The sequence below is a fragment of the Drosophila gunungcola genome, assembly GCF_025200985.1.
Source record: "Drosophila gunungcola strain Sukarami chromosome 3L unlocalized genomic scaffold, Dgunungcola_SK_2 000009F, whole genome shotgun sequence".
Taxonomy (NCBI): Eukaryota; Metazoa; Arthropoda; class Insecta; order Diptera; family Drosophilidae; genus Drosophila; species Drosophila gunungcola.
The window spans coordinates 384,239-399,567 of NW_026453181.1; the positions used below are offsets into that span (position 1 = coordinate 384,239).

General features: G+C 44.3%; 1 protein-coding gene across 1 annotated transcript in view; it reads left to right on the forward strand.

Annotated features, from left to right (window-relative positions):
• Positions 1–224: 224 nt before the first annotated feature.
• The window catches only part of LOC128259720 (teneurin-m), a 129,207-nt gene continuing 114,102 nt past the window's right edge, over positions 225–15,329 (forward strand). The window contains 1 exon segment of the mRNA XM_052992270.1: positions 225–1,333. Within this exon segment, the coding sequence (XP_052848230.1) occupies positions 1,012–1,333 (322 nt within the window). The 5' untranslated portion in view covers positions 225–1,011.

Consider the following 15,329-nt stretch of genomic DNA (forward strand, 5'->3'; position numbering starts at 1 on the left):
TGCTTGCAGGGGATTACTTTACAGCACTCGCTAACATTTGTGCATGGATGTTGGCTTTCGGCTAACATCTCCATCGTCGGTCTTCGTTGAGTTGGACGAGTGGCGGAGAGAGGGAGAGCGAAGAGCGTTTCTAGGCTGCGCTCTCGCTCTCTCGCTCTCTCCGCTCCGCATTGTATTCCGCTCAGCCTTGTGTTCCACCATTCTCCCCACAGATTCGCTTTGTCGGTCCGTTTTGCGCTCATTCGTCTTTTGAAACTCGCCTCGCACGGCTGTAACGGTTCTCGGTTCAAACTCGACGTCGCCGCTCGAGCGTTCGCCTCCACAATCGGAAAATGTGGATATACGAAAAGTAGCGAGGAAAGCGCGCTGCTGCCAGTTGAAAATATTGAAATAATTGCAAATATTGAAAATCGGGAAACCGTGAAAAACCTCAAGAGATGATGCTTCGATCTGTCGAATTCTAACTAAGTTCCAAACGATCGCCTCGCCGCGCAACCAAAACAAACAAAAATCCCCCCGTCAAACTCGTCGCGTCTCTGTACCATCCATCGTGTGTGTCCCCCGTGTTTTTGAGTGTACGATTGCCTGAAGGAAGAGAAGGCCCCAAGAAATAATATTACGGCCTCGGCCGACTGTGATTGAGTCGAAGTTGTGATTTTGTTGGGACCGCTATTATTAACCAACCGCCTGGCAATGGAAATCGAAATGGAAATGGCCCAGTAAAAAATGTTTTCGAGTGCAGTGCGCCAGTGTCGAGTGCATGAATAATCGGGAGTGACCGCAAAAGCCAACGCTTCTTTAATCTGCTTTGCTCTTCCCACTCCCCCCGCGGAGTCCTCCTCTCCTCCTCTTCTTCTGTCCGGCTGTCCGGCTGTCTGGCCAAAAGCCCCCAAAGCCGCCAAGATTAAGTTCTCAAAGCAGCACGCCCACCACGCGTACCGCCACACGGACAACATCTACGACGGCGGCACGGACACGGACGACGACGAATGTCCGCTGGAGGCGACCGCCATGAATCCCTACGAGTATGAGTCCACGCTCGACTGCCGCGACGCGGGCGGCGGTCCTGCCCCGCCCCACGCCCACGCCCACGCCCAAGCCCTCGCCGTCGCCCATCCGCACGCCCAGGGACGCACGCTGCCCATGAGCGGTCACGGGCGGCCGGTGGCGGACATCGGCGCGACCGCCCACGGCAGCCAGACGCTGCAGCACCAGAACCAACAGAACCAGCAGGCCGCCCAGCAGTCGCACTACGACTACGAGTACCAGCACCTGGCCCACCGTCCGCCGGACACGGCCAACAACACGGCGCAGAGGACGCACGGCAGACAAGGTGAGTTGAGTTCGGCGGAAGGTTGCCTCCGATCCGTAATATCCGGTATTATGCCCAAAGATATATGTACGAACCATTGGTTATTGCACCGATTTTCAATTCGTGGAACATTTCGCTAGTTTTCATGCTTAGGATTCCATAGTTACAAATTCAAAGGGATTGTTCTAATGCTGTTAATAATCACAATAAAAGTCATATTGCTAGAGAATTGTTTAAAACGTGGCTGTTTAATTTACTATATGTATAGTAAGTGAAGTGAAAGCCTAGTCATTTTTATAAATTCATGAAATTCTTTTCTTTCTTACAAATTCAAAGGGATTGTTGTAATGCTGTTAATAATCACAAGAAAAATTGTATTGCTTGAGAAATCTTTAAAACGTGGCTGTTTAATTTACTATATGTATAGTAAGTGAAGTGTAAGCCTAGTCTTTTTTTATAAATTCAAGAACAAAGAAATCGAGTTCCGTTATTCATATTATGTGTTTGGTTTAAAGTTAAAAGATTGCATAGTTACAAATTAAGAGAGAAGGTTGTAATGCTGTTAATAATCACAATAAAAGTCGTATTGCTAAAGAAGTGTTTAAAACAAGGCTGTTTAATTTACTGTGAGTGAAGTGTAAGCCAATTTCTTTTTATAAATTCATACACAATGGAATCCAATTCGATATTCGTATTTATGTGTTTGGTTTGAACATAAAGTTAAAGGATTCCATAGTTACAAATTCAGAGATAAGGCTATAATGCTTTTATTATTATTATTAGCAAGAAAAATTGTAATGCTTGGTTGTTTAATTTACTATAAGTGAAGTGGAAGGACTATGCCTTTTATAAATTCATGAACAAAGAAATCCAATTCGATATTCATATTTATGTGTTTAGTTTAAACAAAAAGCCTTTATAATAAAGCATTTGTTGATTTAAATTTAATTGTGCTACTAAAACCGAATGAAACTCAAAAACTTAAGTCGTGTTAAAAGAAAAAAAAAAAAGTAATAGGGTTTTTTTTTTAAAAGAGAATGTTTGTTTACTTTAATCATCAAAACTTAAGAACAATGACAATCATTATTTGATTTTGGTTATATAGCAAAAAAAAAACTTAAGTGTTTGCCAAATTCAAGAAGCACAAAAAAGTAAATTAGTAAATTAGTAATTAAAATTTCTGTGTGAATTTCCATGTTATCTGCTAGTCCCAGTAATTATTGCTTCGAAAATCATTGAGGCAAAGGGAAGTTGCCGGCCAGTTGCGACAAGTTTGAACAAATTACTCCGCTTATCGGCGAATGCGGACAAACATTTTGCATAAATTAAACAAATTAAGGCGGCATCCCAGCGCTGGGAGTGGACCTCGCCTGACATTGAGCCCGCTCTTGTTTCTATTTCATAATTTCCCTTTTTCCGACTGAGCGCGTTTTTTCACGATTTGTCTGATTAATAAAACGAGCGCAACAATAGCCCGCGCACAAAGCGCATTTGAAAAGGATACTCTCTGTCAGTCAGTCAGGAATTAGGGGAATCCCAGACGGTGTCCCCATCCCCGCAAAATGCCTGCGGCTGGGAAATACTCGAGACCTCTGAGAGGAGTTCGGTTTCAGTGGCCGATTGTACACTGATGGAAAACAAGGTCCTCAAAACAGCAAACACTTTTTTGGTACACTTCAAAATATATATTTCTGTGTTCCTTAAAATTACTCATTTGTTCTGGTTTGTTTAAATAGAAAAGTAACTTATGAAGTTGGATATGAAAATAACATTTCATTCTCATTTTTTCTGGTTTGTTTATATTGAAAAGTACCTTATGAAGTTGGATATGAAAATAACATTTCAATGAGCAATTCCCAAAAATGTCTCATTTACTTAAACAAAAATCATCTTATCATCTTAGATAATTTATTAAGTTATAATAAATGGAATACATTTTTTCTCATTTGTAAATATTAAATTGATCAAAAAATGCTTGTTAAAAAATATAAAATGGTAGGATTCCGATTCCGAATAGTTGTTAAAGAAATGAAGAATCTTAACAAACTCGGTAATTGCCTTTTGTAGGGGATGTTCTTTTGTGTCTTTTGTTCTTGCTGCAATTAAAATAGCAATCGCTATCTATGCTATTTTAGCCAAACCTATCAGCACCTTCGGGGCTCTTCCAGACCTATCCAATATTTAACCAATTCCTTTCTTCGACCATGAGCACACTAACCACAAATACATAAATATGTACATACACACATGCTTCGACATGCTGGAGTTTTATTATTTCCGACTTTGCTTCTTGGCATTTGAACTTACACATAAAACGGAATTTACATAACTTTATTTCTGGCATTTCCTCTTTGAGCTTCCCCTGCTCCGCCTTTTCCTTTTCCTCATCCTCATCCTCAACTTCATCCTCGTCGTAGTCATCCCACATTCCCGCCTTCGCCTTGGTCTTCTGCTGGCTTTCAGCGTTTTTGTGGTGTTATAAAAACAATTGCCAAACAATTGAAGCTTTGAAACGAAATAAAAATCAAATGGAAATCGAACCAGGAGGAGAACGTGTGGGTGTGCGCTACCCGCTACCTGGCAGCAAAGCGAAAAAATTGTAAATTTACAGCAACAAATAAATTTCGTAACTGGCAAACAATAAATTCCTGAGACCCGAAGACTTGCGAGAAATTCTTTTTTCTGTTTTGGCGCAAGAAATGAAATTGAATGAAGTGGGCCAAGAGGGGGTGCGATTGGGGCGGGCGAAGGTCGTAAATTTTCAACACTTCACCAGGCACCAGCTTTTCCCACTCCCGCTCCCGCAACCCACTGCCTGTCATAAAATTGCCAAAAAGCCAAAACAGGAAAGAGCGAAAAGTGTACGCGTGGAAAAGCAGCGGGAAATTCTTTCTTCCCCCACTTTGACGCTGTGTTGATGTGTGAAAATCTGTTTGGAGCGGGCAGGCCGACATTTCAATGTCTCAATGCTTGATTTGTCAGCCGCCAATTAGCCAAATTAGGTCGAAAAAACCGCCCCGCTCTTGGCCACTCTGCATTATTAAACGCAAACCGCAAACGGCAAGTCCAAAACCAACTCCAGATGGCCTCCAAAGCCAATCACAATTCCCCTCAACAATGCCAAAGCTGAAAGCGAAAAAAGCCGAGAAACACGCAACTAATTTCGAAAATGGAAGCTCAGCAAGGTCAACCTCTGAATCGGAATCAAAATCGGACTCAGATTGGGATTGGGATTGGATCGGTGTCGGGAATCAGAGTGCAAAGCCATTTCGATTTTCTCACACTGAGTTTTCCAGCAGCGCGATAGCGAACAGAACAGAACAGAACGGAACGGAATGGAATATTATTTGTTTATGCCGCGCCCGATTAGTTTATGGCCCGCCCTAATGAGGCCACTTTGTTTATTTTTGGTCTTGGCTACAATTTTGCAAAATGAAAATCTCCTTTCGTACAATTGTTTCGAACAGCTTAACACTTGCCAACACTGCTGTGGTGGAGTACTGTGGCTTTGGCTGTGGTTGTGGCCCCATAACCAAAACAATTCCGATTTGTTTGGCTGGCGTGGTGTAATTACACGGGTGCGGTCGTTTCCCCAAGTGATTCGATTCGATCGGACTTGTCGGATCTCGCATCTTGGCATGGGCATGTTTCAATAATTTTGTGCTTGCGCCCAGCTCCCACTTGTTTTCCACGAAGATCGCGGCGCTGGCTATTTTCGGTTTTGGTAGGGGGGCAATATTATATGTAAGTATTTTTGAGTGAGTGCCTTTTGCCGGGGCTTCCTGTGCGTCACAGACTGTTGGGGGAGCTTCGGTGAGTCAGCAGGAACCTTGGACAGCATTTGAATTCGGAATTCGATTGAAAATTGATGGAGAAATAGTCTTGAGCACGCATTGCCTTTAATACGCATCTATCGCAAATTAACCAATTTAAATTTCTCTAGGTATACTTAAAATAATTGAAAAGAAGGGAAATTATACTTAATCATAAATGTAAACGTGTTCCAATAAGTCGAACTAGTTTTGATGACCATAGAAAGTATAGTTACAGGTAAACTAAATATTTATATCGTAGTTACGAAAGGTCGATTTGTTTGTATGTACATATTAAAAAAAAAGTTAAAACGAATGAAATACCAATTATTGTTTTGCAAACTATTTATTTAGAAGCATTCTATTCTTTATGATAAAATACATACATACATATGTATGTGCTTTTGTACTTTAATACGATCTCTTTGGAAAAAATCTACCCCTAAATCTATTTTTATTTGCATAGATCTCAACTATGGCACTCGAGATCCCCTGTTGACATTAGCCAACCTAAGCATCCCATCAGTATGGTATCTGCGATACCATTTTTGGCCTGAAAGCGGCTTCCGCTCACTAATCCTCGCTGGCAGCTAAGCCGCTTATCGGCTAATCCCCAAAATCAACCTGAGAAAGGACCTCGGCCGGCGTTAGGCCCTTAACGACACCACAAAGCCCAGCTGTCATATTTGGGGGCACCTGTTTGGGGCCAATCGATTCGGAAATGTGAAATTTTCGAATTTGATTTTGGTTCGTTGTGTTGGCTGCTTTTGTTGCCATTGTTGGTGGGCTGGGACTTCTGGCTGCCACATTTGTAAAGTGTCGGCCAGGATTTTTCTGCGCTCTCGTTCACAACTGTCAATGTCAGGAGATGCAGACTAGGCGCCGGCACCGAACGAAATTCCAACTTATTACTTCCTGACAGCTGTCAAAAAATATGCAAACACCCAAACAGCAACAACGGGGGAAACTATGCGTCGAAATGTGCGCAGAATTATGTAAATCAAAGCGATTTGTAGCTGGCAAAAAAAAAAAAGCGAAAAAGCAAACTGAAAAAGGAGTGGAAAAAGGTAGAATAGAAAAATTGACAGCGACGGGAAATTCAAAATGTCGAGGGCAGAAAGAGCTGTGGGCTGGCGGGCGGAGGGGGGGCGAACCCTAGCCATAACCATGGCTATGGATGGCAGCGGAATGCTGGGAAAATTACACGTTAACAGCAGGAGGCCAACAACGCCTTCTCTGCTCGACCGTGTTCTTTATGTTTTTGCGAAAAGAAAAACATACACAAAAGAAAGGACGCACAAAAGACCTTTAAGCCCACACACTTCAGAGGGAAAAGGAGCGGAGCCCAGGGTTATAGGCGATAATGATGCCGCAACGCGTAGACAACCGCAAATGAGCAAGCGAGCAAGCGAGCCAGGCAGTTAGGACTGGGAGTTTGTTAGGTGTTCAGATGACCTGACCTGGCTACAAGACTCGCTGCGGAGTACCTGCTGCGAGCCAGCTTCAACAGGCTAAAAATCTCTATAGCCCTCTTTCCTGAGTGGCCGTCTCACTTGCACTACGTGCCCGTTCTCCATTCCAGCTGCATCAGCTGCTGGCGTTTTGTCATTTCGGGATTAGTCGGGAAAAACAGGCAACCAAGGCAGGCATTTTCCCCTTTCCCGGCTCGACATGCCTCATTTGGCCTCGCACCGAATGAAGCGAAACGAACCCAGTCAGTCGTTCATATTATAATTCGATTTTACTCCCCTGCCAAAGCCGATTATGGGAGCGAGAAGAGTTCGATCCGAGCCTGAATCTGAACCCCAAGAAATTAATGCTGAGTTAGTGTTTGTGGAACCTGCGAATGGCATCGGAATCTGTTCAACATCCCGTTTTGGTACTCGGAGTCAGAGTGCCAGATTGAATCTGCCTAGGGTTGTCAGCATATCTTAACTTGTATGTATAGGTTTATATAACAATTCAAAATTAAAGAATCTTAAGCTGTAGATTCTTTCCTGCTAGGAAGTGTTTTTTCTTACGGCTTTAAAAATTTGATTTGAATTTTTTGACTATTATACTTCTACTATATTAATTTCACAAAATTTCTATTATAATTGAATTTTAAATATTTTGAAAAGTATACTATTTTATGACGAAATGTGTAGAATACTTTTTCTTTAAAAAAAAATTGAATTGACATTGTGATATGTGTGTCTTAGCCACCACTGGATCTGTTTTCTTTTGCGAACTTTGTAGGGAGCTGCAGTTTGGCTTTGTTTTATGAATGTTTTGTGGCATATAAATATGTTGAAATCCCACATTGTCTCGGCACTCACTCGCGGGTGGCTCGCCCTGCCCGACTTGATGATTGTTGTTTACTGTAATTGCTGCACGATTGCTGACGTAGAGAGAAAAAAAAAAGAGTCCTGTCCCGTCCTGTTCCGTCCCGTCCTGTGTCCCTTCCCTCCACCCACTAGCAGCAAAGAAATATTCACGCAAAAGTCATAAAAAATATGTGAATTCTGTTTGGGTTTTTGTACTTCTCGCTGGCTTTTATTGTCGAACATTAAATTTATTATTTTTTATAGAATGTTTCACAACTGAATGCAAATTCAGGGTCCCCGCCCCCCAATCTTTACGAGCACTTTACATATTTTTTCAGCACTGTTCTGTTTCTGCTTCTTAATTGCATCAGTCAGCGCTGCATGCAGGGGGTGGCACAAAGGGTTGCCCGAGGGTCCCTGGGCGAGCCATAAAAATTATGCTTCTGGGTTTCCAGAAGCTGTAAAAACTAAGCGTAATGACAAGTTCTGTGGCTGCCCTTTATGGGGTTTGCGATGAACTCGCGTCTGAGACGGCTCGCTGGAGTGGAATGGTTTTGGGAGGTCTCAGCCGATCCACCGATAACCAAGATGCACTTGTCATCCATCCCATCTCAGTCATCACCCCCCTTCCATACAAGATGATTTCCGCGACATTCCGGCACTCGGCCGGCAGCTGTCGCTATCGCTAATAAAATATCTGAGACTCTATAAATACTCGGACCATAATGGTGCCACTTGAATGAAAGCAACTCATCTCGACTCGACTCAGAACAGGCAAAAGTACAGCAGTACAGTCGGAAGTCGCTGAAGATTCATTTATCAGCGGGGCGGAAGTGCTCAATGGCGAGCCGCATAGGAACTTCTGACCGATATAATCCGTTTACGGCCGTACATGCACTGCCTTGAATGGACAGTTGGTCGTGCCATAACCGAAAAAAAAAAACGAAAAGAACACAGAACTTTTAATGCCCCAAAATCTGGCACCTTAAAGCGGCCAACACCCAAAAATTAGGTAGTAGGGATAAGAGATAAGCAGCCCCAGGGAGTGGAGACATCTGTCGGTGCCCTAAAAAGGCAAAACACTAATAAAATTTTGGCAGGACAGGCAAAGACTCCGGGACATTTCATCATTAGGAGCGAAGGCGATAAAAAATAGCAAAACAACGCTGGCCTTATCACACGGAATGGAGTGGGGAAAACCGAAAGGAAAACAACAACGCAAGAGGAGAGCGAAGTAAATCTCGGAAAATGATTTTCATTTTATGCCGCTGCGCTAGCGAATGAGGAAAACCCAACAAAGGAAGGAAAACAATAAAATAAAATTTACGATACATTGGAGACCAAACAAATAGGCAGCGAAATAGGAGAGATACAGCGATAGAGAGATGAAAGATACAAAGTAGGGAAAATGTCGCAGCTGTACCAGTGCGGCAGAGCGAGAGGGCCGGATCCGAGCAGGATATCCCAGAGCCTCCTTCTCTGTTCCTCCTTCAGGATCCGTCGCCACTTGAAGTAGTTTCGATGCGAAAATAATTTTCGTGGGAAGGCCAGGGGCGGGCAAGGAAAGCGGATGGCAGGCATTGGATCATCAAACGGAGCAGATCCAGTGCCTAGATAAGACTACAGACTAAGCGTAATTGAGAAGAGGTTCCCCCGTCTGTCCGTCTGCCGTCTACGTGCCCGTCGTTTTCCCTGTTTATTCGATGGGAAATGAGTATTCGTGGCAGCATAAGCGTCCCGCGCAAAGTATCTCTTAGCTACTCCACGCTAATGGAAATTTTATGATAGTTGCGTTGACAATTTTTACGCAACCGAAATAAAAGCCAAGCCAAGCCAAGCCAAGACAAGACAAGGCAAGGCAAAGTATCTTTTCCAGTCGTGCATTAGGCGCCTGCATAGAGACGCAGATACGCAGATACGCGTACGCACCAGCTCCTGATACTCGTACATTTGAAGGCACAATGAAGCGGCCGACGACCGCACATTTTAGCACATTTTCAGGATATCGTCTTACAATGGCCGTAGCAGTTAGAGCAGTCGAAGCAGCCGGGAGCGGCAGGACAGCGCGTCAGGTTACAGGACAGCCTGGTACCGGTACCGGTCCTGCTCTTTTTTTAAGGCATTTCTGTACATATCGTATGACCTGCGCCCACCCTCGTGGCGAGCCTAATGAAAGGACTTCGGTCCCGTCAAAAAGGACACCAGCATATGCGGGTGTCGTAAAAGAATAATAGTTGCCCAACAGCCGAAACAGGTTTCAGGCAGCGGCACTCTGTCTCTTTCCCTCGCTGGCGTTGCTATCAATGTGTAAATGTTGTGAATGTTTTTATTTGATTAGCGTTCGCTACGTGCCACATTCTCCTTTCTCCTTTCTCTCATTCTCCCCGCTTGTGTTCTGTGCGAGCATCTTGTGCATTTTCCTCTGAATTTCTTTGTGGCTCCGCTGACCCTGATGGAGATTTCCCCGTCCCATCATCTTCGCTTGGCTGCCAAGATTAATTGTGTAAGCGTAAATTTTTTAATTTCGTAGGAAATAATGCTCGGGATTATTCAGTGTGGCGGGTGCCGGGGTGGGGGTTGCGTTTTGGAATTTCTCATTTTGTGAGCGGCTCTAGGCAATTTGTTCGTGATTTGCCAGGGAGCAGCTGAAGTGGCGGCCTGCCCGGCTATTGAAAATGTTTGCTAATAAATTTCTCTTTCTTTTTCTTCTCTTGCAGGTGAGTAACTGATGATTTAAAGAGATTTAACACATTTTTGCGGTAAGTGCCCTGGATAACGTGTCTTCTACAGGGATGATGAAAGGTACCAGGGATTTTCATTGCTTCGCCTCATCTAAAAGTGAAATGGTCCTATGTCGAGAGCTATGCCTATGCCTATGCCTCCCTTTCCACCCATTTAATTGCAGATGTAGATGGGCAAAGTGAAAAGTGAAAATCTCCATTGTGCCGAGGCCTCTTTGCACGGCACACAATCCATTTGATGTGTGCCAAGGCTGTGCCTACGAATCGGGCTGGGAATCGGAGTCAGGCTCGAAATCAGACAATGGCCGCTTTGTCAGGTGCAACAGAAACAAGAACGAGAACCAAGTGGGCGGACACACAAAAAGATTCCGCAGCCTCTAAGCCAGCAAAACTTCTCCTGCTTTTCCCGCCAGCTGCCTTTTCCCCACAATGATTTACTCTAACTCTTTCGTCGCTTCCTTTGCTTCCTTCGCTTTCTTCGCTCGGCGACTGTTGGGAAAAGTTTTCGCCAACTATTTTCATGCACTTGGCTCCGCTGAAAATTTCCGTAGCTTGGGATAAACTTTTCCAGCCGGGAGACAATTCTTTCCGCGCGCGCCCGACAGTTGTCATTTGATTGTTTTCATTTCATTTTCGGTTCGGCCATCAATATGTGGGGGACATAATAACTTTGGCCCTGCCAGTTGGCCAAACCCCATGAGTGTGTGTGTGTGTGTGTGTGTGTGTGTGTGTGTGTGTGTGTGTGTGTGTGTGTGTGGGGGACTTTTCGTGACTGAATCTGAGGGCATTTTGTGCACTTTAAGACACCCCGAACGGACAACTTTTTCTGCCATCCGCCTGGCTTTTAATAAATTCAAGAACAAAACGCACCAGCTTCCCAGGAAGAGAACGGCAAAAAAAGTAATAAAATATTAATGAAATTCCAAACACTTGGGCGTGTGGAGAGACAGGCGGGAACAAGGCTCTCCACCCCATGTTCACCTGGATGCCACCTGGAGAGCCATTTTTTGTTGCTCTTGCTTGTGCTAACAAAGCACGCACCAACAGGTGCGTTGGCGAGGGGCGATAGACACCGTTGGAGGCCACTTCCGTTGGGCGGAAGGCGGCAAGCGGCAGGCGGCAATCGACTGTGCGGGATAGGACTTGGCCATGTTTTCGCACCTAAATGCGATGTCTGCTCTCGGGCAAAGACGGGTGAACAGAGGACGAGCGCGATATCCGCATATCCCTTTTGCCCTGTCCACATATGCAAACCGATGAGAAATTTAATAGAATTTTCGTCTGACAAACAAACAAATGCAACAATTTGTGGTTGAGTGGAAAAAAAAAGAAACTGAGAGAACTAAAATAAAATTGCAATTGAAACATGCGAACTTACAAAAGCCACTGCCACCCAGCCACCCCCAAACGATGTCAGCAATGAAGTTCTATGCCAAATTGAATTTGCCCGAAACTACAAAACAAAAAACAAAAAAAAAAAACGCAAGAGGGGAGAAAGACCAAAAGTAGATGAAATTGATTTTAAAAAGCGAGCTGGGGAGGGAAGCAGGTCGGGGGCGCAACTGCTGCGGCGGCACGAAAAACAAATTAAAGTAAATTCCCCAATTTCATTTTGCTGGCAACAAAGTAGAAAAAAAAAAAAAAAAATAGAAACAACAAAAGACCGAAAACAGAAGGAAACGCAGCAAGCAAAACAATTGCATTTCTTAGCAGAAAAAGTGTGGGGGCAGGGGAATAGAAGTATAGAATGTGCCGAGCAGAACTTTCGGATTGGAGTTTACGGAGCAGAACGTCCTTGGGTGAACTTTTAATGACAATCGCGTAGATCATCATCATAAGATAAACCTAATTCCAGATCTAATCGGGAGTTGTGGGCTCGCAGGGCGGACTTTTCGTATTCGTATTCGTATGCGTATTCGTATCTGTATCCATTAGCATAGGACTGAAGGGGGGTAGCAACTTAAACCTGAACCTTCTATATATAAACTATACAAACTATACAAACTGCCAAACTAACTTTCGACTTTTATTTAGCCGGCCAAAGAGGGACTTTAATAAAGTGTGAAAATGCCCCAAGATGAAGTTTTAGTTTTGGCCCTGAAAATCGATGGGATGGCAGCAGGGCAGCCGGACAGAAGGGCTGGGGGCAGCTGCGGCGGCGTGTTTCATAAATTTTTCAACGCTGAAAATGTTATTTATATTTCATGGCGAACGAAAAATAGAAAGAGCCAAATAAAAAAAAAAAAAAGGCGAAATAAAAGAAGGAAACTTTGGCGCAGCACGAACGACTACAAATCGTGCGTACTGGCCACCAAGCGAGGTGCAGATGATGGCGGGAGGCACGAAAATCGAGGAAAACTTTTATGCTTGGGCATTGGGCCTTGGGCCTTGGGCCTTGGGCCAAAGTCATCGTCCAACAGCGCTTTACGGCTTCGTTTATTACGTGTGAAAAGTGGGAAAAGAGCCGGGAATGCCGGCGAATGCTGAATAATGCCGGGGAAGTTGGCAGGAGACGAGCGGGTCCTGCGACAATCTTCAGCATCATCAAGTTGGGGCAGGACACGTGCCCAAATGGCCCACAAGCTGTGCCCAAATGCGATTTTTTACGGAATATTCAGCGATTTCGATTCTATGCCGTTTGCCACATGAGTGGAAAAGCCAAGCAGAGCACAGCAAATAGAATGCCAGGAAAATAGACTCAATTGTAACTTCGTTCCTCAAGCCCCTCGCCAAATGTATAATTATTATTTCCATTGTGTAAATATAAATATTCGCTTTGCCACGCGACTTCGCTGACCACTTTCATAAATCATTGTCCCCGACACGTGCCCCGTACCCTGTACCAACTGTTAACCTTCATGGGGCATCTGGGGGGGAGGTGGAATGGGATGCGTGGGTGGACTGACACCTGAACGATTCCAGCAGGAGCCGACCTGGGCCAACAATTAGGACTGACATGCAACTTTGTCTCGAATTCGGCCAGCCTGATAAATTTATAGCTACGGCAGTACAAATTTGTTCAACAACTTCCATTTAATTATACGAACGAAGCGAAACATTTAATTTGGTCCGTTTGATGTGCCCCCCCTCCATGTGTGAGGTGTATAATTAGCGTCTGGTTTGGCTTCTGAGTGGAAGCTCAGTGTGCCACAGTTCTCCGAGTGTTAATTGATCGAAAGCGCAAAACGCTGTTCAAAACGACAATGACACGGAACAAAGGGCAGGAAATACTTTGGGGGCCGGTCAGCGATGTGTGTGGTCATGCAGCTCAGTTTCGTCAGTCTATTGATTTATGCAAATATTGACACATCAATTAATATGTCAAAAAATCGCGCCAACGTCCCACTCCCCGCGCTGACCGCGCTGTTCTCTAATGCTAATTGAAATTTGCGGTTCGCTCCGATATAATGTGCATGTGGAGTATATAGAGTGCATGGTGGCTGATTGGGTTTCAGTTTCGTGGCTGCCATGCGGTTAACCCGAAAAGCCGCGTGAGAAAATGGATAGCAATTGCACATCTTAAAGATGAAAACTGGTTGCAAGCATCTGTAATATTGCTGAATATTTTTGGAAACTAAGAACTGACCGCAGTAAGAGCAATTGATATTGCCTTAAATTTTAAGATGACTGTGGGAATGGGTAAGGAAAGATTAAAGTGGAAATGAATATTTTAGATGGGCTTGTTTTGCAAGGATTGGCAGTACCATCCCTCCGACGGCTCCGTTATCCCTTTTGCGCCATAAACAAGTGTTTTCATTGTCAAAACACAAGGCCCGAAATGGAAATGTCAACATAAAATGCGATGACAAAACAAAACGACGCGGAACAAGGCAGAAAAAACGCGAAAATCGGCTCGGAAAATGTATTCTTAGCTCCTCCCCTGCCTGCCAGGTTTGTTTGCCGCTCTTGTTAGATCTGTACATATGTGGCGGAGGCAATACATAAATAAGATAAATAAAAATTAACATAGAAAACTGAGAGGGAGGGGATCTGTGTGAAAATCAGCGCCACATAAATACGTAACATAAAATGGGGCAAAGCGAAAGGGAGGGCAACGGCGAAAGATATTGTCAAATTTTGCTCGAATTTTATTTGCTTTCTTCTGCTTTCCTTCTGTTGAGCAAACCGAGAGCTGGAGGTGTTTGCCTTTGAGTTATAAAATACGAGACACATGCAAATTATGACGAGCTCTAGAGGTGTCTTACGCCCATCCCCCTTGGGGCCATGGTTTCAAGTTGGGCGAGGAGGATGAAGATGGAAATAAAAATAAAATAGATTTATTTATTTTGACTGTTAAAACTTTATTGACTCGCAGAGCGAGGGGACGGACAGTCAGGGAAAGCGATACGCTAGGCAGGTGGGAGGACTTGGCTCCCACGAGATGTTATTTGGGACAAATTTTAATTACTTGTGAAACAATACAAACGAATTGAAGTGGCTTATGAATCACTGGGGTGGAGGGAAATGTCATCGTTTTGGAAATGGTATTTATAAATAATTTGGGCGGGCAGGGGGATCAAAGTAGGACAATCTGGGGCAGTTGGAGCCGAAACCGATTCAAAACACTTCTCGAGAAACGCTTAGGAAAACGCGCTACTGAAGGTTCCGTTCTACTAGGAATTTTAGCTTATTTTATTTTACAGTAAATGATATTGTGGGCGGAGCGGGGGAAAGTCGCTCGCCTGCAGGGCATTTCCAGACTAATTGACTTGTCGACCGGCCTTAACAAGCCTCCCTGTATGCATTTCTTCGGCAGAGTGTGTGTGTGTGTGTGTGTGTGTGTGGTACACCTGCGGCCATGCACACTCACGAAAATATGCAAATTGGACTGGGGAACAGGGGCAGGAATCATTTGTAGAACACGCAGAACTTTGGAGAGCTAGGGAACTCAGTTATGCCGCCTTGGAATGCGGCGGTGGAAAGTAAAACTTTTTATGCTTCGCTTGAAAATGAAAATCTCTCCGTCTTGTGTACGTCTGCGTGTGGCAATTTAATAAACATAATGATCAGGATAGATACTGTGCCACAGTGCAAAGGGATGGGGCAAATGATGAAGTTGCGTCCGCTGCGTGACAAAATGACATTTTGCTACCAGGACCAGGACCAAAACCAGGACCAAAACCAGACCAGACAGGACCCACCCACTCGGCAGTTGACT